This window comes from Gopherus flavomarginatus, chromosome 22, assembly GCF_025201925.1.
Source record: "Gopherus flavomarginatus isolate rGopFla2 chromosome 22, rGopFla2.mat.asm, whole genome shotgun sequence".
In the NCBI taxonomy this organism is placed as follows: domain Eukaryota; kingdom Metazoa; phylum Chordata; order Testudines; family Testudinidae; genus Gopherus; species Gopherus flavomarginatus.
In genome coordinates this window covers 3,091,294-3,112,126 of record NC_066638.1, presented here as the reverse complement: position 1 = coordinate 3,112,126, position 20,833 = coordinate 3,091,294, and the positions used below count along the sequence as shown (strand labels likewise).

Genomic DNA, 20,833 nt, shown 5'->3' with positions numbered 1-20,833 from the left:
CAGCAAATGCTGCCCAGCCGGTTAGGGCGGGGAGTGATGCTTGGTGCTGGATCCCATGGGAGGGCTCCTGGGGATTGGGTTGGCAGAGCAGAGTGAGTGGAGTGGAGTTTGGGTGAGACACCTGGTGGGACACCTGAACCCTACTGAAAGGGCCCTGGATGCTCTGCTGGCTGGACAGATGGCCCCGGGGTGATGCAGGAGGGGCATGGGGGGAGTGCTGGGGTGAAGGCTAGGGCAGTCTGGCCCTGCGGCCCAGACCTGTCCTCACTCCAGAGAAACCAGTCAGCCAAGTGGGGTTGAGCCCTGTGCTGCCAGGGCATCTGAGTTCAGCCGGCCCCAGAGCTGCCCCTCCTCCAGGGTGATGGGAAATGGGGCGTGTGCATGGCTGTGACCAGTTGTGTGACTAGCACTGGGTGTGTGGATGAATGTGTATGCACGTAGGTGCACAACGGTGTCGGAGGTTGTGTGTCTGTGTGTCAGTATCGCCAGCATCTGTTCCACCAGCAAACTGAAGATAAGCCCTGCCGTTTCCAGCCGCTGCCTTTGGCTCTAGGGAGTGATACAAGCTGCCTGCCTGCGGGGGTCCTTCCCCAGCCGCCCAGGTACGAGGGTGCCCCTGGGAACCGGACGGGCACCGTGGGCCCGAGAAGCAGGTAGAGCCATAGGACAAAGCAGAGTTCTGAGCTAGGGTCCTGCCACGCCAGTTGCAGAGCAGTACTGGGGTACCGCCCCCAGCACACCCCCCCAGCACTGGGCCAGTGGCACCAGCTCTGGGTTCCCTGGCACTGGTGGCTGGGTGAGAGCCCAGCCTAAGCTAAATGTGCTGGGAATTCACGCTGGGCCGTGGACTCCAGGTGGGTGAGGGCAGGGCAGAGTCACCGAGAGTGAGGGACCGGCCCTGCTGCAGATTCCCAAGGGATCACTGTCCTTGCTGTGTAGGGAGCTGCTCCCCCAGGTGGTGGACAAGGGGTGTCAGGCAGGAGGCTGGTAACAATTGTGGGGTCTGGTGACAAGGAGTAGGGAGCGTGCCCGGCTGGATCGGGGCCAAGGAGTCGCCAGGGCCTGCTCTGGGATCCCTCCAGCCCAACTCCAGGCCCTGACGGGCAGGATCCCCTCTCCCGGCCCTAGAGAAGCCCAGGAGTGCTGTGGAGCATTCGGCTGGCAATGGCCCAGAAGGAGCAGGTGCCCTTCTCAGGGCAGGGCCACGGGAGGGGAGAGAGAGCCCAGCTAAATGGGCACGGAGGGCGAGAGCTGAAGGAGTAGCTGGCGGAACTAATGCCATTGCTGTAAGTTTTGTCCAGCAAGGCTGGCACACTGGCTTCCTGCACAGGCCATGATGAGATCACACTGAGATGCTAATGACAAGTGCTGCCCAGCGTCATCACATAGCTGGGTGTGTGGCCACGCCGGGGCGGGGTAGGAGCAGCCAGCTGGTCCCTTTGTCCCCCCCACACGTGGTGAAACTCACACGTCAGGGGTGACTCGGCCTCCCAGCCACCCACAGCCACAACTGGATGCTCGCCACATCCCTGGCTGAGGCTACGGCAGAGCACAACCCACGGCAGCAGCCATCCCGATCCTCATCCACTCCCTCTATCAATCCCCATCCCTCCCCATCTATCTATTTATCTATCTATCCCATCCATCCCCTTATCTATCCCCATCCACCCCACGATCTATCTATCTATCTATCCCCCAGCTCAGGAATGAAAGGGACAGTGATAGCTGTGGTGAATGAGCTGGGCCTCTCAGCTCTGGGATGGAGCTGTATGTGTGTCAGCGACTCTGGGATGGAGCTCTATGCGTGTCAGGGGCTCTGGGTGGCTCTGGGATGAAGCTGTGTGCATGTCGGGCTCTGGGATGGAGCTGTATGCGTGTCACCGGCTCTGGGCGGCTCTGGGATGGAGCTGTGTGCATGTCGGGCTCTGGGATGGAGCTGTATGTGTGTCACCGGCTCTGGGCGGCTCTGGGATGGAGCTGTGTGTGTGTCGGGCTCTGGGATGGAGCTATATGCGTGTCACCGGCTCTGGGCGGCTCTGAGATGGAGCTGTGTGTGTGTCGGGCTCTGGGATGGAGCTGTGTGTGTGTCGGGCTCTGGGATGGAGCTGTATGCGTGTCACCGGCTCTGGGCGGCTCTGGGATGGAGCTGTGTGTGTGTTGGGCTCTGGGATGGAGCTGTGTGCGTGTCAGACTCTGGGATGGAGCTGTATGCGTGTCACCGGCTCTGGGCGGCTCTGGGATGGAGCTGTGTGTGTGTCGGGCTCTGGGATGGAGCTGTGTGCGTGTCAGACTCTGGGATGGAGCTGTATGCGTGTCACCAGCTCTGGTCGGCTCTGGGATGGAGCCGTGTGCGTGTCACCGGCTCTGGGTGGCTCTGGGACGGAACTGTATGCATCAGGGGCTCTGGGATGGAGCTGTATGCGTGTCACCAGCTCTGGTCGGCTCTGGGATGGAGCCGTGTGCGTGTCACCGGCTCTGGGTGGCTCTGGGACGGAACTGTATGCATCAGGGGCTCTGGGATGGAGCTGTATGTTTGTCAGGGGCTCTGCTGGGTGTTGGCTATAAGAGGAGAGTGACCAGCAGCCCCGGGCACTGGCAGGCCGAAGGGAAAGAGCCCTAGTGAGTACTTTGCTCGATGATCTCAGCACCGCCTGATGTTTGCCCCGACCTCCTCCCTGTTTGTTTTTGGCTCAGAGCACAAGGCCGGGGACCCGTCCGGACACAGCCAACGTGCCCAGCTCATCAGCTGGCTCTAGACTTTGCTCCAACACTGCTGATGAGACAGCGCAGCCACAGAGGCTGACTCCTGTGTGTGGGCAGGGGGGTCGTTCCTGGGGCAGCTGCGGCGAGGCTGTGAGCCACTCACCCTGATTGCTGAGGGCTAGAGAGGGGAACGGGCCCTTTGTGCCTGCACTCCCTCCAGCCCCCATTAGGAACCTGTGCTGTGTCCCAGGCTCTGGCGTGCCCAGCTCCGGAGGCTCAGGAGTGTATCGACAGGAGGCGACCAGGAAAGAGCAATGCTCCGTATGAATAAAGCCCCAAACTCAGCGGCCCTCCCTGAATGCGTCCCCTACTCCCGCTGGCACACACAGGCTGAGTGAGCAAGGACCGCCAGGCTCGGCCCAAAGCCACAATTCAGCACCACAGGCAGGCGCAGCCTGGGCTGGCAGCTCGAGCCACCTTGCGCCTGATCTGTACCCCGAATCCATCCCAGTTTTGTGCCTGTCCCTTGCTGGCATGGCACTGGGCCAATTCACAGGAGAGACCCACGGGTCACCCCATCCGCACATGCTCTCACCGGCTGCTGGCACCCTGAGGCACTGGCCGCCTAGCAACCACTAATGAACAGTAGGTGCTGAGCACCTGTGCACACCGCAGCTCCAGCAGACTGCAGCATTCCAGGGGCCGGAGCGGGAGCAGCGATCCATGTGCAAAGCTGCCTCTGGGATCATATCCCCATCTTCCTGGTCAGATCCCACTTGGAAAGGGGGGGCAGACTTTGCCTGTAACCCCCACACATACCCATGCCCCGTGCCCAGAAACAGCCTCCTCCCAGGTCTCAAGGTCAAGTTACCGTGTGGTTGGGCTCTGCACTTGGTGCAAAGGAGAATGAGGAACACGCTGTCTCTGCCTTGAGGACTAGGGACTCTCTATTGGGCCAGCTTAGCACGTGCAGACACAATCATAATTAACTCATAGATTTTTCCATAAGGATTGGGAGGCTGGTTGCTCCCAGTATCCACAGGAACCAGCAAAAAGCAAGCAATGCAGCAGTGACTCAATCTGCCGAGGAGCGATCAATACGTACTGAGGTTATTATACAAGCGTATTGACCGTCCCGGGGTCGCGGAGGGCTCTGCGCACTTGCTCCTCTTTGCTCTTGCTCTGTCTACATTGTAGTTTTCCACTTGGGTGTTCTCAGAATGACGGTTCCCAGAGTAACCAGAATCCCACTTCTCTGGGGACTGATGCTCCAGAGACCCACAGGCTAGTGGGGCAGAGGGCAGCTTGGGGAACGTAGTTCTTTGTGTTACGCTGCTGTCTGGTCAGGAACGCTGCCTCTTCCCAGGAACAGAGCAAGAAATAACAGTTTGATGGGTCCCAAAACACCGTCTGGCGAGGAAGGCAGGAGTACGGGTCCTGTGGCAGATCACACACGGATTGCCAAGGCAGAGGGCCCCAAGCTGCCTCATGCACAGGGAAGGGGACCCAGCTCACCTCACGTTGTCTCTGGGGAAATTAAGAGGTGACAACTGGGGGATCTGCGTGTATGAATTGTCTGTGAGATTCAGAACTCTCCCTATGCTGCCAACGTCACTGGGAATGGGGAGGGAACTAGCTGCCTTCATTGTTGCTTCTTTACCTCCATGTTGGACTGAAATTCCAAGGGGACAGGTAGAGGGCTGCCAACAGAGGGTTGTTAACCTGGGATGCTCTTCCATTCTAATACACGCATGGCAGGCAGGAGACTGGCTCCCATCCAGGGGAACTGGTCTGCCAGGGGAGAAGGAACCTGGCAAGGAAGCCTCCTGGTCAGGGCTGGTGATCACCTGTCAACTTGCATCCAGGAGTCACTGGACCAAGGGACTGAAAGGTTATAAAAGGAAGTGATGGGGCTTAACCCCCATTAGCTGCTGGGCAAGGGAAAGAACTCCAATTAGTCATGCTTTGCACCTGGGGGGCTGAGGAATTAATGTCTTCTGGCCTGAGGAGGTGGAGCTAGGCTGATAAGGAGCTGGGGTGCTCAGCTGAAGAGAGAGGATGTAGGAGGAAGGAAGCTCCCCCTCTCCCTGAGAAGGCCGGAGTTGGCAGGCTGAGGAAGGCGGTAGGGTCAGAACTGATTGCTGTGGTGGGCCTTGGAAAGGGGTCAGGGCAGGACTCTGGTAGGAAGAGAAGCCTCTGGGGAGCCGGGGAGGCTCCTGGATGGAGATCTGAGACAGGGTTTGTAAGTGGAAGCAGAAGAGAAGGTTGCAGTAGCCCAAGGGGGCAGAAGAATTATTCAGACTTGTTTGGATTGCCGTTTGGTTACCCCAGAAGGAGCTTGAATGTAATGTGTGTTGGCTGGAGGACACTGGTGACATTATGCCTGGCCACAAAGGGGTGCTCCAAGGGTGTATCCTCACAAAGGACTTATGTGGGAAGGGACAGACTAACAGCCCCCCAGGAAGCATGGGGCAGGAGACGGGGAGGCCGTGGGCTGGCTGAGGCCAGAGGAGACGAGCTGGTGCGAGAAGGCTCCATGACTCACAACCCAGCCACGCATTGCAGCAGGAGGACCCTGAATGGCAGAGGAGCCTGATCCCAGCCCAAAGAATGCTCCCGGGGTGGGGGGGAGGACTGAGGCAGGGCAATGCAGGTTGGGTTTCTGATATTTGCATAGCTCTGTGTATTTCTTATAATACTAAGTAAAGAGCAGTGGTGGTTCAGAGTCTGGCGCAAAGTGTGTGCAAGGCATTGACACCTACCACCTGCCCAGCTGGAGAGGCGATGCAGCAGGCTCACAGGTGGGGCTCTGGTATGGAGTGTGTGTATCAGCTCTGGGAGGCTCCAGGGGCCCAGCAGTGGACTGCATGGCCATAGCTCTCAGGACAGTGTGCTGGACAGAAGATCTGCACCCCAGGAGTGTGCCCAGAGGCCCTCACGTAGGAACAGTGCTTGGACTCCTTTCAGACTGCAGAGGCTTGAAACACCCAGGATCCAGAATCTGTCTCCTCTTCTAGCAGGCCGGCGAGTGGCTAAGGTGCTCAGCTGGAGCCATGACAGCGAAGCACTCCTACGCCCCTTCCATAGCACACTCCCTCCCCCTTTGCCGAGGCTCCGTATCCCCTGGCATATGGAAGGAGTCTCCAGGGCTGGTGCATTATGGGGATGCTAAGGAAAGGGGGGCTGGCTGGGGCCCTGAATCCAGAGCTGGACCAGGCCTGGGAGAGGAGGGTGTGGAAGAGTGAGGCCCTGGGTCAGCAATAGGTCAGGCAGATGATCCTGTCCTCGGGGCTGGGGGAGACAGAGGGGTGTGTGAGATGCCAGCTCTCCTGCCCTACTCTGACTGCATCCAGCCAGGAGCCGGCCCCCTGGGGTGGGAGCTAAGCCCCAGCTCCTTTACATCCTCTCCCACTCTCTACCTCGATTCCTAGCAGACCCCATGTGAGAGCTGACCCATGTGGTTCGAATCCCCTCCCCTCATTCCTCTCAGCAACTCCCCGCCATCCCAGAAACTCAGTGTGTCCGAGTCAGCCTGGCAGCAGAGGAGGGGGAAGGAAGGACTCCTGCCCCAAGGCTGGCGACCCCCAGGCTGAGAGCCGCTGGAGAATCCCAGAGCACCACGGAGCGCTGCTGGGAGCAGCTCCAATCCCTGTCCCTCTGATTGTGGCTGGGGGATGCAAAGCCCCATTGCAGGGGCAGGGGCAGGGTAGTGGGTTACTCTGGAGATGCAGGGAGGGGTCTCCTTGCTCCCATTGTGTCCCTGTATGACCCCTCTACAGGTGCCATTGCCTCACCAAGCAAAAATGCCTTTGAGAGCTGCCTGGCCACCTTGTCTGTGTCCGCCTGCAGGGTCTCTGCTGAGCAGCCCCATCTGGACTCTGCTGGGGGTCCCTTGTCCAATGTCATTTGTCATGGAAATGAAAGAGTGTGGGGCTGCTGGAGACCCCCGGAAGGGGAGTGACAATACAGTGGCTCGCTAGGCCACTCAGTCATGCAGAGCCAGTGGCTGCAGCCAGGGCTGACTGGGCAAAGACGGTAGCTACCCAGCCTTTCTGGGAGCTGCCCTGTTGGTGTATGGGGAGGGTCCTCCTCTAAAGCCAGGCTGGGCGTAGGGAACAATCCTGCCCTGCTTGACCTGGCACTTCTCTGACCTTGTGAGCCACTGCTGGGCATTGGAAAGCAGCGTCCCCATCCCTACTGGCTGCTGTTTGCCCTCCTGAGTCCACCGTACCCCTGCTCACCTCAGCCAGTGGGGCACTGGAGCTCTGACTGGTGGATAGGGGACCGATCAGTAGCAGAGCCACTGGGAAATTGTCCCCTGGACATTTTGGGCCGATTTCCCCCTCCCACTCCAAGTGTCTGCAGGTTTATTCTGAGCATGATGCCAGCATGTGGTGAGGAGGATCCTGCCCCCTTTGTGCCTCCTGCTCCTTGATGCTGAGAGCACTCCCCCCCCACCCCAAACCCACCAGCAGGGGCCTGTGTGAGCCCGTTCGCATCTATCTCCTTCTGCCCCAGGGGCTCTGGCGGGGGCACAGGCTGGCTGGGAGCTGCCCAGCTGCCCCCAAGCTCTGTGCCTGAGCTCCACGCACTCCTGGCACGCAGCTGCCCCTCTCCAGGATTGGGCTGAGCGGCTCCCTTCACTCCCCTTCTGTCGTATAACATTCCTCAGTGTGGAGTCAGCCGGGAGGGCGAGGCCAGATGGGGTTTCGGGGAAACCTCAGCACTGTGCTGAGCTGGGCGAAAAGCCCCAGGGCTGGGAACGGGATGCCAAGAGCTGGGCTCAGCCCTGGACTAGGAGCTCAGTTTAGCAATCCTACCCACGCCACGGCCCCATGGTTGCCTCCCTTCCACTCTCTCGCTTTCAAGTCACTCTTCAGTGTCAGTGTCTTTATTGCCCTGACAAGCAAGACCAGCCTTGCCAGCACCAATATACCAAGGAGCTGAGCCCAGGAAGGGCTCCTGGCAAGCACAGGCTGGATGGGCTCTGTCCCATGCCAGCCTTTCCTGCAGTGCAGGCTGTCTGCGCCTGGCACTCAGCTTCATGGCCTCCTCTCCCTCCTTGTCAAGGCAGACACTAGCAGAGGGCTGGATCCCAGCATGCTCTGCTCTACTCGGAGCCAAGATGGATGCTGCCCAGTGGGATCTGCGGGGCCGTCCCTCTGAATGGGCAGCTGCCCCGCATTCCATTCCTGGCACTCCAGGCGCAGCCCTCGGCTTCCTGCTCTTGCCAAACTGGCCCCAGGTTAGCCAGTTTATTGGGGCCACCAGGCTCCCTGGCCCTTGAGTCACTCCTGGCATTCCCGGAGAGGGGAAGGTTTGGGTAAACTGTTTGGTAGCGGGTCGAGACAGACAGCCTGGCTCTGAGAGCTCGATAGAGATAGACAGGGCCCTGCTCTTCTGAGTGATGGCAGGGTGAGGACAGAAGATTGAATTACAGGCAAAGTTCGTTATTGCTAAATTGCTCCTCATTGATGGGCAGCCAGTTGGCTAAAGGAAGGATGCACTTTGCTGGGCAATGGGCTGATCCCAGAGGCTAGTGACCAGGAAGCCCATCAGCTCCCTCTCCCGGAAGGGACTGTTCCCTCCAGTCTATTCCCCATTGCTGCTTCTGACCGTGTGGGTCAGCATGTGATAATGGTGGTTGCAGCCCCTGTGTTTGTGGATCCCATAGGGGAGCGAAGCCCTGAACCCCAGAGCAGCCACCAGCTACTGAGCCCCGACTTCCCCACTGACCCCAAGCAGCAGCAGGCCATGTCCCTGCATCCATCCGCCTTGCCCAAGCCCCCTTGGCTTCCACGCCGGATGGGCTGCTTTCCCCATCTTCCCCCAGCTCCTCCCTGCTGCCGGATTCCTGCCCGCACATCCGAGTGCTGGCACCGGAGCCCTCCTTAAACATGCAAATAGCGCCGGAATTCGCAGTCCCCAGCGAGATGCTGCTAATCCCCCCACAATGCTGCTAGTTGATAATCTGACCTCAAAGAGCCACAGGCAGTTTAGCTGAATAATGTATTGAATCTAACGATTCCCTGGGCCAGGCAAGCGGCCTATTGAGCACAGCTCTACCCCTGCAGCACAATCAATAGGCCGATCCCACTGAGCCACTGGCAGCTTCAAAACACAGATTGAAGGCGCTAGTGGGTGTTGGTTTTTTTTTAATCTTTCACTTTATTCTGCACATTCCTGGCTGGATTCCAATGAGGGTAATTAGGTTCTGCAGGCAGAATGTAGCGGAGGTGGCTCCTTCTCCAGCCAACTGTTATACAGCGCTGCTGTGAGCGTCCACCCAGAGCAGCGTGCATGGGGCCAGCAAACGTGAGCAGTCCTCCTGGTGCCGGAGTCAGAGACAAGCTGGGTGTGACAGGGTGTGCAGGGTAGTGCCCATTGAGTCATTCTCACTGAGCCAGAGCCTCAGCTGGTGCAAATCTGTCACCCCCTTAAAATCAGTGATTTACACCCTGCAAGTATCTGACCCCTGGGATGCAGCAAAAAACATCCAGGAGCTGCTTCATTAAAGTCCCACATCCCAGTGACCCTGCTCCACCCCCAGTTCCATACGCCCAAAGGGACCTGTCCTGGTGGCATGGCCGGGCGGGACAGAGCCCAGCGAGCGAGTGCTAGACTGGGGGCGAGGGGGCCAGCTGGAAAGCCCGGTGATGCTCCCTCTACCTGTTTGAGGGGTGCTCATGCTGGATTGAACTCTCTCCTCTCCGGTGCAGGCCCACGCAGTGCCAAGTACAGAGCTCCAGGGAAAGTGAAGGGTACCTCTGGAGGAGACTCTGCTCCTGTTTTAACTTGAGTTAAAGAACATGACCAGAAATGTGTCCGGGAGCATCTAGACTGGCATGCAGCATCGCGTTAGCTGCAAACTAATTAAAATAGCCAAGCACAAGCTCTCATTTAGGCCTTGCATGTTTTCAGGACCCAGCCACCAGCCCCAACAAGGGGGGGACGACATTGTGGGGGTCCCACTAGTAACAGGACTGAGACCCATGAAGCTCATCGCACGCAGGGCCCCTGGCCAAACAGCCATCACATGGTAACGACTTTAGGCTGCTGCTGACCTGGTGTGTACTTGGGTCAGTGATGTAGGGACAGTAAGGCTTGTTACCTCTTGTGATGCCTCTCTGAGCCAGCTGTGTCCATCGGCCCCTCTTAGAGCTTTCTGGCCTCCACTGAGTGTGAGAAGCCACAATTGTGACTAGGTTGTGGTTGGAAGCAGGAGACCTGGCCCGGACAAACATCCAGGATCCAGCTGCTACCTGGAGCAGTCCCTTCCCCCTTTGGGACGGGCAGGATGATTATTGGTGCAGTCGGGTTGTGGGTTTACTCCCTGCTCCCCTCATGACCAGCCTGGTCACTTTGGCAGCATGTTGCACCTACCTTGACCCCTCTTCCCTGGGCCTTTGTGACAGCACCACAACTTGCCGTGCACAAGCCAGGGAACTACAGACTAGTCAGCCTCACCTCAGTCCCTGGAAAAATCATGGAGCAGGTCCTCAAGGAATCAGTTCTGGAGCACTTAGAGGAGAGGAAGGTCATCAGGAACAGTCAGCATAGCTTCATCAAGGGCAAGTCATGCCTGACTAACCTAATTGTCTTCTATGAGGAGATAACTAGGTCTGTGGATGAGGGGAAAGCAGTGGATGCGTTATTCCTTGACTTTAGCAAAGCTTTTGATACGGTCTCCCACAGTATTCTTGACGGCAAGTTAAAGAAGTATGGGCTGGATGAATGGACTATACGGTAGATAGAAAACTGGCTAGATCATTGGGTTCAACGGGTAGTGATCAATGGCTCCATGTCTAGTTGGCAGCTGGTATCAAGCAAAGTGCCCCAAGGGGTCGGTCCTGGGACCTGTTTTGTTCAATATCTTCATTAATGATCTGGAGGATGGCGTGGACTCCACCCTCAGCAAGTTTGCAGATGACACTAAACTGCGAGGAGTGATAGAAATGCTGGAGGGTAGGGAAAGGATACAGAGGGACCTAGACAAATTGGACCAAAAGAAACCTGATGAGGTTCAACGAGGACAAGTGCAGAGTCCTGCACTTAGGACAGAAGAAGCCCATGCACTGTTACAAACTAGGGACCGAATGGCTAGGAAGCAGTTCTGCAGAAAAGGACCTAGAAGTTACAGTGGGTGAGAAGCTGGATATAAGTCGACAGTGTGCCCATGTTGCCAAGAAGGCTAACGGCATTTTGGGCTGTATAAGTAGGGACATTGCCAACAGATCGAGGGACGTGATCATATCCCTCTCTTCAGCACTAGTGAGGCCTCATCTGGAGTACTGTGTCCAGTTTGGGGCCCCACACTACAAGAAGGATGTGGAAAAATTGGAAAGAGTCCAGCGGAGGGCAACAAAAATGGTTAGGGGTCTGGAGCACATGATGTATGAGGAGAGGCTGAGAGAACTGGGATTATTTAGTTGGCAGACGAGAAGAATGATGAGGGATTTGATATCTGCTTTCAACTACCTGAAAGGGGGTTCCGAAGATGAATTTAGACTGTTCTCAGTGGTATCAGATGACAGAACAAGGAGTAATGGTCTCAAGTTGCAGTGTGGGTGGTCTAGGTTGGATATTAGGAAAAACTTTTTCACTAGAAGGGTGGTGAAGCACTGGAATGGGTTCCCTAGGGAGGTGGTGGAATCTCCTTCCTTAGAGGTTTTTAAGGTCAGGCTTGACAAAGCCCTGCTGGGATGATTTAGTTGGGAATTGGTCCTGCTTTGAGCAGGGGGTTGGACTAGATGACCTCCTGAGGTCCCTTCCAACCCTGATATTCTGTGATTCTATAAGCCTCTGAGGGCCCCATCAAGGAGCAGGCTCACCTGATAGCAAGACCCAACACCAGGGTGTGCTGCACAGGGAGGCACCCCAGCCTTGGGAGAGACACGAACCTGAGGTCCCAGCTGCTAGCTGCTGGGGGCTGCCCCAAAGGGGGCTGCATTGCAGTGGTGGGTGAGAGATACAGGGCCTGATCCCCATCACCTTCTCACCTTCCCCTTGTATAAGGGAAATGCAGGGTGAGCTGAGTGCTGTTCAGAATAGAGCTGTCAGTAAGTGGCCAGTGTTCAGAGCCGGGTGCAGGCGGGGAGCAGCCAGGGGAGAGAATTTAGCAAGGGAGAGGCAAAAATTAAAATTGGGATTGTGATTCCTGGTCAGGAAACCAGCGTCTCTGCAGGATGATTCAAACTCCAGTCAATGCAACTAACTGGTCTGGCAGGTGCTGTGTGTGTAATAAGCCCCATAGCCCCATTGCAGCTGGTGACAGGGACAGCCGGCAGCAGGCGGAGAGTGAAGACAGACAGGGCAGACGTGGAGGTGAACATACAGGCTAGGTAGGGAAACTACTTCACCCCAGCATCATCCCCAGGACTGAGGGACCCACTCCCTGCTCCCAGCATCCCCCAGCCTGGGACCTCCAGGACAGAGGGACCTCCTGCTCCCAGCATCCCCCAGCTAGATACCCCATGACTGAAGGACCCCCCCTGCTCCCAGCATCCCCCAGCTGGGTACCCCATGACTGAAGGACCCCCCCTGCTCCCAGCATCCCCCAGCCTAGTACCTCCAGGACAGAGGGACCCCCAGCTCCCAGCATCCCCCGGCTGGGTACCCCATGACTGAAGGACCCCCCCTGCTCCCAGCATCCCCCAGCCTGGTACCTCCAGGACAGAGGGACCCCCCTGCTCCCAGCATCCCCCAGCTGGGTACCCCATGACTGAAGGACCCCCCCTGCTCCCAGCATCCCCCGGCTGGGTACCCCATGACTGAAGGACCCCCCCTGCTCCCAGCATCCCCCAGCCTGGTACCCCAGGACTGAAGGACCCCGCCCCCCGCTCCTCCTGCCCCTTCTTCCCTTTCCTAAGTGAGTCACCAGCCACGGCTCGCCCAAGAACCCAACTCTCCCTAGATAGTCTCAGCGCGCTGCCGGACACAACCAAGAGGCGGGGGGAGGCTGAGCTGCCGGGGCCGCTGCGCTCCCGCGCCGGGCACCCAGCGCGGAGCCCGGGGCGCGCCGGCCCTCGGCGCAGCGCAGAGGATTTGTGGCCACCCCACGTCCCAGAGCAGGCGCCCCCTGCCCCCAGCCGCTCCCGGGGCGAGGCGGGGACCCCCCTCCCGGCTGGGCGTGCAGACATGGTAGGGGCCTGTCCGGGAGGCCGGGCAGGGACCCGGCTGGCTGCAGAATAGCGCCGGGCTCGCTGCTGCCCCACCAGCTGCTGCCGCCGGCGGGGGCCTTTGCTGGGGGAGTCTCGGTCCCCGGGCTGCAGAGCCCCGGGGCCCCGCGTCCCGTTCCCCGCAGGCACCTGGGAACGAGCCGGGGCTGATTCCGCCCCCCTGGAAGGGGCTGGGTTGGATCCGGGGCGGGATGAGCCTGCGGCGGAGCCAGGCGGAGCCGTGACTGGTTCGTGTCCGATCCCGCTGCTGTGTGCGGGGGGGGCACAACAGAGCGAGCCGCGCCCTCCCCCGCACGGCATGGAGCGGCGGCCGGAGGCGCGGGAGGCCGAGGCGATGCGGCCCCGAGCCCAAGGTAAATAGCTGCGCGGGCCCTTGGGCAGCATGGGGGGGGGTCAGGAGATACTTCGCGCCCCTCCCCCACTGGTTGGTCTCCAGCCTCCCCGGGGGGGGGGGGTGTTTGCAGCCCGGGAGGCGAAAGCAGCGTCCGGTCGGAGCCGGTCCCCCCCCCGCCCCGCAGCTCCATTGTGCGGCGCGCCCGGCCCCTCTGCAGCGCGAGGTTCTGCGGTTAACCCCCCCCCCCCCCCCGCGGCCGGGACGTGCCCGGGGCTCTGGCCCTTCCCCGCGGCCCGGTCCCGGCCCCGCTCCAGCTCGCAGGGTGGGGAAGGAGGAAGCTCGTGGCGGTGCCTGGGGAGCGGGAGTTCCCCGGGGGGGTTCCCGGCCTGGCCGCCTCCCTGAGCTCCGGGAGCCGAGAGATCATCGGGTCTGAACTCGCGGGTTCCTCCCCAGCGCCGGGCCCCGGCTGGAGCATCTCTCCCGGCGCCTCTGCTGGCTGGCACCAGCCGCCTTTGCTGGGGGGGCGGCGGGGAGGGTTGGGGGCAGGCGGCCGCTGGCCTTGGGCACAGTCACTCGCCCAGGCTAGTGGGGCGGGACGGGGACTCCAGCCGGGCTGCAGAGTGTGAATAACCGGGGGTGCGCCACGCTGGGCCCGGGCCCGGCTCCCCGCCGCCCAGACCTGCCCGTCCGGGGGCTTCTGTGCTAGGGGTGATGGGGGGGTGCTCAGACCCCTTCTCTGGAGGAGGGATTGGGGGGGGCACAGCCCCTCCTCCAGCTGGGTAGAAACCCCTGAATTCAGTCCTGGGCCTGGGGTTTCACGGAGGCGATTTGGAATCTTCCCCCAGCAGAAGCAGACGGCTGCTGTTTTGGAGCCAGGTCCCAGAGATGTCCTAATTTAGGCCAGGCCCAGGACGTCCGCCTCGCCCTGCAGTGTTTGCAGCCCAGACGTGACTGAACCTGGCTGGGGTACAGAGACACTGGGCTCTGAAAATCAGGAGTAACAAGGAATCCGGTGGCACCTTAAAGACTCACAGATTTATTTAGGCATAAACTTTCATGGGTAAAACACCATGTCTGGATTTCTACCCACGAAAGCTTATGCCCAAATAAATCTGTGAGTCTTTAAGGTGCCACCAGACTCTTCGTTGTTCTTGTGGGTACAGACTAACATGGGTACCCCTCTGATACAAATTGGAAGTGACTCCTGCAGTCTAGGCCCCTCAGCTGGTGTGAATGGATGCACCTCCCATTGGAATGAACGGGCCAGATACATTGACCAGGGCGTGGGGGCTGTGGGACTGTGATGATTTACATCAGGAGAATTGACGCCTGAGTAGCAGATGGTGCCAGAGGGAACCTGATTCTGCGCTCGCCCATCACAGCATAAATCAGAAGTTGCTCTGGGGAAACAGGCAAGTCTAAGCAAGGTTCAGGGAGAATTGGGCCCCTGGGGGTATGGGTCCCTCTGAACGACCAGCTCCTGCGGGCATCCGAGCTCTGCAGAGCTCAGGGCATTTTGACAAGCCTCAGGCTCTCCAGAGAGGTCTTCTCACCATCCAGTTGTGAATGATGTGTTCATTTTCACTGGGGGGTGATGAAGGCCCAACTGGGCAGGCAGATAGACCCAGTTGAAATGGAGAGTCCAGGGGAAGGCAGTGCCCCCTCCCTGGAGTTTTAGGGAGCAGGAGGAAAGGAGCTAACGTGGTCTCAGTAGGCCCACAGATTACCAAGCCTGCAGCCTCTAGGATCTAATTAGATTCACTCAAGTGGCTGCAAGATAGACGTTGCCCTTGACGAGACCTTTCCAGACAGTAGCAGCCTCGGTCCTGCAGTGCAAAGAGGACAGATCTTGGTGTTTCTGGGTGTGCCTGGTCCCCCACTGTGCTGCTCCTCTGCCCACTGAGCTGCAGGGGGCATTGAGACTGCTGTGGGTCAGGCCAGTGTTCCCCCAGGACCCGCCTGCTCCTCCTTTCCCTTTGCCCGAGGGCATCACTGGCATGTGTCCCCAGCCCTGACGCATGGTAGGGGCATGGGCCAGGCCTGAGGAGGGTGGCACTGACACAGGTCAGCTGAATTTCTTCCCCCAGGTCTCATCCTCTTGCCTGCTGGCCCCCATTTCTTCAGGAGCAGAGTTGGAGTGAAGGTGGTGTTAATTTTATTCTTCCTCATCGCTTGGTTTCTCCTACCCTGCACAAGTGGCCCCTCCCCAATGCCAGCAGCCTCAGCCCCCTGGCACACAGGGTGCAGGGCACATCTACTGGCTCATGAAATCCAGAACTGAAGCAGGCACCTGCAGGGGATTCTGTGCCTGCCCTGCCCCGTTTGTGTGCTGGCGCTGGCGCTGCTCCTCATACCCCTGCTCTGGCTGAGGGCAGAGCTGAGCCAGTCCCACTCAGAGCTTGGTTGGCATCCGTGTGATTAGCTGTTGGGTCTCTGCTGAGTGCCACAGTACCCATCTCTGCAGCTTTCCCAGACCTTCCGCAGTGTCAGGCAACCTGGGTACAACACAACTGCCTTCTGACACTGCTCCATCTTGCTGTGGAGCTCACTGTGTCCCTGAACTGTGCTACAGCTTGTCCAGACCCTGGGATTGGTTGGAGACATGGTTAAAACACTGTCAGGTCCTGTCTACACCACAGGATGCAATGGTGTGTTAGCCCATAACCGGGTTTCCCCAGCATGGTTACATGTGCAGCATAGCCGCCTCCTAGATCTAGTGAGGAAAGTGGGAGGCTGGTCTTATGAGTGGAAAGGCAAAAGGCCTTTCATGGTGGCTGCGGGGTGGGAGGACAATTGGGGGACAGATGCTGAGGATGCAACATCCCCGAGTGGCTGCCTCCTGCTGCATTTCTGGGCAGGTTCATGGCATTCCCAGGTGCAGTGCAGCTCTTCCCCGGCCAGGGGTTTGCCATCTCCCTGCTGGGTCAAAGGAGCAGCCAGGCCTGAAGCTGCAGCTTTGCCCAGCGCTGCTGGATTCTCTTGCTCCTGGGCAGCCGGAGGGATGGCAGCGGCTGGCTGGAGCTGAGTCTGCAGGAGCCAGGATTTGTTTTGGCTCCGAGTCTCTCTAAGGGGCCCAGCCAAATGCTCTTTGGCCCTGTCTGTGTTGGTATCTCCGGGTGCAGGCAGGGCAGTACTGTGACTAAGCATGGCTTTGTGGCAGGCCTGTCTTTCCACTGATGGAGGAAGAGGGAAGGCCGGGCAGCCCCCTCCCCCTCAGTCCCTGATGCCCTGGTGCAGGAGTGGGAGGGACAGCTGCTGTGATTCATGGAGGCCTGAGTCTGCAAGGGCCTGTGGTGGCCGTTTGGGGGAGGGGAGGACAGTGTTGGCAGGGGAAACAGAGCCAGGACCTTTCAGAGCTCGCTGCTGCTGGTTGCAGACAGGCGACCCAGCCTTAAATGCTGAGCTGCAGCCCTGGGGCCCTGCAGCGTTTGATAAATACTGTGTTTAAACAGAAAACTGCAGACGTATTGTCTGGGCCTGGCTCTCGGCTCCTCCGATGGGCCTGGCTTTCCGTTGTTTATAGCTGAGCAGAACTGTTCTTTCCCTCCTGGTGATGATGTCCTGTGCCTGACGGTGTGTGCGTGTGCTCTGACTGGCTGGGGGCAAGTTCCCTGCCCGTCCCTGGGAATAGTGCCCTGCTGCCAGACACCCAAGGGATTTTTGTGTGTCCCACCAATATATTGGGAAGCTAGTTTGTTGTTAATCTTCTAGCAAGAAAACAATGGGAATGGGGTGGGGGAAGGGAGGGAGAGAGATCCAGGTGCTAAGCCTCTGGAAGATGTAACGGGTTTGCAGCATGCCTCAGTCCTGGGGACAAGTTAGCTCTTTATCGGATTTTATCGAGTTGTGTTTGCAGAATGAGTATCTCTGAAGCCTGGCATGAATATCAGTGAGTTTGTATTTCCGGTGGAAAGGGGTTTGTTTAAACATTTCCCCCTTTCTGTTAATTTTGGTCAGTCCAAACTGCCTGGAGAGTGGAATCTGCCCATTGCTCTGGCTCCGTGAAACAGCCCTGAGCCCATGGGGACAAGGAAACACGGGGTGAAATCTGGCCCCAGCTCAACTCGTTTTGCCATTGACTTCAGTGGGGCTGGAATTTCACCTGGCCGAGGTGTTTACACTCCTCTGGATGGCCTCGAGCTGGCTGGCATGCAGGGGAGGGCTGGGCATCTTCCAGTTGACCTGGATAGGGCTTGGCAGACGAACAACTGGTTCACCGTGTCCCCTAGCAAGCCAGCCAGGGTGCTAGTGGCACAGATCTAGGACAGGGCAAGGAAGGGCGGCTCTGTGGAGCCATCAGCAGAGAGATGGTAGCTAAATGCAAGCAGCTGGGTGAGGCCGGCCAAGGGCAAGGACAGAGCGGGCGCAGGCCTTTTCTGTAGGGTCTTTTTCCTCTTCCCATTGGGACTGGTGGCCCAAAATGCAGAGACCTTGGGTCATCAGCCGAGGCAGGGGCTCTGGAGGAAGCCAGGTTAGGGAGAGAATGGAAGAAGGGATGGCGTGGGGTGGAGGCCTGGGCTTGGCCGAGGCCAGCCCGATTGCTTTTCTGGGCAATGCAACATGCAGAACTGCAGCGTGTCAGCCCTGGAGTGCATTGTCCAAAAGACTTAGTGCAGCTTTCACTCCAGAGAGCTCTGTGGGGCAGTGACTCCGGCATGGGGCAAGAGCCCTGCGCTGGGGAAATGGCTGGCCTAACCGCTTGGTGAAATCAGGCTCTGTAGGCTGGGTCCTGCTAGCGACCTAGGGGTTAACGCCAGTGGCCTCATTCACAGAGGTGCTGGGCTCTCCTGCTCCAGTTAGAGTCAAGGGGAGCGGCAGATGCTCAGCACCTCTGCAAATGAGGTTGCTAGGCCTGATTTCTGGAAGGAGCTGAGCTCCTAGTTAGGCACTGGGACAAGGGCCAGACTTTCAAAAGCGCCCAGCAGCAGCCGTGTGGCACTGATGGGCAGGTTTTCTCAGAGCTCAGCACCCAACTCACTGAGGTCTACTAGCAGTTCTGCCCATGCTGTAAGCTGCTGCTGCTGCTCAGGGTGTCCCCGGTCCTCAGGCACTTCCTCTTACCCAGCTGCTGTCACTGGCCCGATGGGTGTCAAGTCGCAGAGCGTGCCCTGGGGGTCTAGCGCTGACTCGGGGCCAGTCTAGTGCAGATATAGGCATGGGGCTTGAAAGCAGCTCAGGTTCTCTGACCATTTTCCTTTATGTTTATTTTTAAATGAATTGGAAACAACCTGAGGCCCCATCCCAGCACCGCCCTGAGATCCTCCCTCTCTGAATTCCCCTGTCACGCCTTGCTCCACATCCGGGGCACTGCCTTGCAGCATGGCTGCTCTGCCTTGGCGCTGGTGGGCAGGGGTCACTACTGCAGCGAAGTATTATCAGCTCCTGCCCCGCAAGCAGGCCTCCCTTGCTCCTCAAGGATTGCTCCGGTGCGCCACAAGCTGTAGGGATGCAGCAGGTTATCCACGGGGGGGACGGAGCTGGCTGAAGCCAATGGTCCTCAGAGCATCCTCGTCTTAGAACAAGTTCTTTTGGGTTGGTCTGTAGAGCAATGGACCCTAAATCTCCTGGGTGGTCCCCAACCCCACATAGGCAGGCCCCTTGCTGTGGTGCGGCCTCCCTTACCCTATTGCAGGTCGATTTAGGGTTAGGAAGGTCTTTGGGGCAGTGTCTGTTTCTCCCCTAAGCTCAGTGACAGCTCAGCAGGCTTCTGTGTGCCGGGTAGAACAACCTTCCCAGATCCCCCAAATAAGGAGCAAGCAGAAATGTGATGGGCACCGTAGGAAGCAGAGAGCCCCTTAAAATGCAGACTGCTGACCTGGAGAGGGCATCTGGACAACCCCCTGCCAGAGTCTGGGGAGAGCTGGGAAGCTTCAGGCTTTGGTTCCAGTCTGTTTAGCTTTTGGGTTCTCATGGGCCCTGAGGACTCTGGCGCAAACAGTGCAGGGGAAGGGTTAAACCCAACCCACACCCACACCCCACCCCTGCCCTGTTTGTGCTGGGAGGATGAATGAATGCTGGGGAAGGTACTGGGGGCATGGTCTGTGGATATTCAAAAACCCAGCTGCAGCTCCCCTGCCAGGCCTGGGGGGAGTTCAGGGCTTGGGGCTGTACCTGCTGCACCCCCTTCACGCCCCAGGGCAGCTGGGAGCCAGTCCCCAACGGGAGCAGCTCAGTTTTCATTTCTGAGCGTTGGAAGACAGTGCTGGAGGGATGTTGGCTTCCCCTGGGCACCGAGCCCAGGTGCTGCCAGCCCATGCCAATGATGGGGGAGGTTTGCAGTCTCTGTGTCATGAGTGCCCCTTTGTGTGGTATCTGTCTGTGCTGGGCTGGCATGGAAGGGCAGGGGCTCCATTCAGCTCTTTGCCCTCAGACTTGTGGTGGGTGCTCTCTGGGTCGGCCATGGCTTCCTGCTGTAGGGCAGGCAGGCTTGCAGCTCTGAGCTGTCATGGGGTGGGCGTGAGTGGCGCTGTGGGCCGAGGAGCAGTGGTACCTGCCAGGAGCTGCGCCGGGCGCGGGCTGCTTAGTTACGCTCTCAGGTGCTGTCATCCAGGTGTGACGGATACAGTTGTTCATGCTAATCCTCCGGAAGCTGCGTGTGTGTGAGCAATTGGGCGTGTGGCTTTGCAGCATGTCTGAGACACGCTCCGCTGCTCCTGATCATCCCGTGGGAAGACAGGAAGGCTGCAGAATGGAGTCCGGGGGCTTTCCCCTCTAGGGGTCCTGGCTCTGATCCAGCCCCTGGGCAGGGGCTGGCTGACTCAGAGGCAGGGAATGGGATAGGGGCTTTTCCTCTCTAGGGTGCTGGTTCCAATCTGACATCAGGTTAGTAGTGACCAGCAGTTGTTCCCACTTGATGACGGTCCCACCTGTGTAACATGATCCAGGTTTCTGTGGGTGCCTCAGGCAATGGACCCTAGTTGGCCATTGCAGTGAGGAGGCCAAGGACTGAATGAGTGTGGAGATTGCACCATCCCTTACCTGCTAGAGGGCTTTCTCTGAGTCATTGAGACACATTGGCCCGAGTGGGGGTAGAGGAGGTGGCCCCATGCTGAACCTCTGCTGGGGATGGGGAGGGGACCCCTCTCCTGGGGCAGGCAGCAGGGTGCCTTTTTCCAGCCCCGCATGCTCCTCAACGAGGGAAGAGCCCAGGTGCGTCTGCCAGGGGCTGGACTATGGGGTACAGGCCAGTGGCCGGATTCAGAGGCACTTGCTGTGCCCTGGTGTGCTGAGCTGGCGTAGGAGTTGGCCCTTTGCGAGCTGTGTGAGTGGCCTGGGCAGAAGCTGTGCTAACCCGAGAGGGAGCGACACACCAATGGCCTCATGCCCGAGGCAGCTTTGTTACTTGGCCTCTGCCCAGAGGAGCAGAATCCCTCTGTTCAAGGGACAGGAGCTCTGCCGGGCCCAGCAAGGTGACTGCTTAGCTACCCAGGTTCTCAGCGTTGGGTTCTTTGTTTTATTCCCCCGAACAAATTCTGCCTCAAACAGCCTAACCCTGCAGCCTGTTGTCCGCGAGCAACAAGAATCCGGCAGTAACGAGTCAACCCCAGCAGCTCACGCATCTTCCAGTAACCAGCTGCACTGACCTGAGCATTCAGCTGAATTCCCTATTGGCTCCTCT

The 20,833-nt window shown here is 58.8% G+C and overlaps 2 protein-coding genes across 2 annotated transcripts in view; both read left to right on the top strand.

Annotated features, from left to right (window-relative positions):
- The window catches only part of LOC127039019 (angiopoietin-2-like), an 84,193-nt gene that overhangs the window by 36,483 nt on the left and 26,877 nt on the right, over window positions 1-20,833 (top strand). The gene's annotated exons all lie outside the window — the stretch shown is intronic.
- MAP7D1 (MAP7 domain containing 1) overlaps window positions 12,963-20,833 on the top strand; it is a 36,365-nt gene continuing 28,494 nt past the window's right edge. The window contains 1 exon segment of the mRNA XM_050932083.1: window positions 12,963-13,234. Coding sequence (XP_050788040.1) covers window positions 13,180-13,234 — 55 coding nt within the window. The 5' untranslated portion in view covers window positions 12,963-13,179.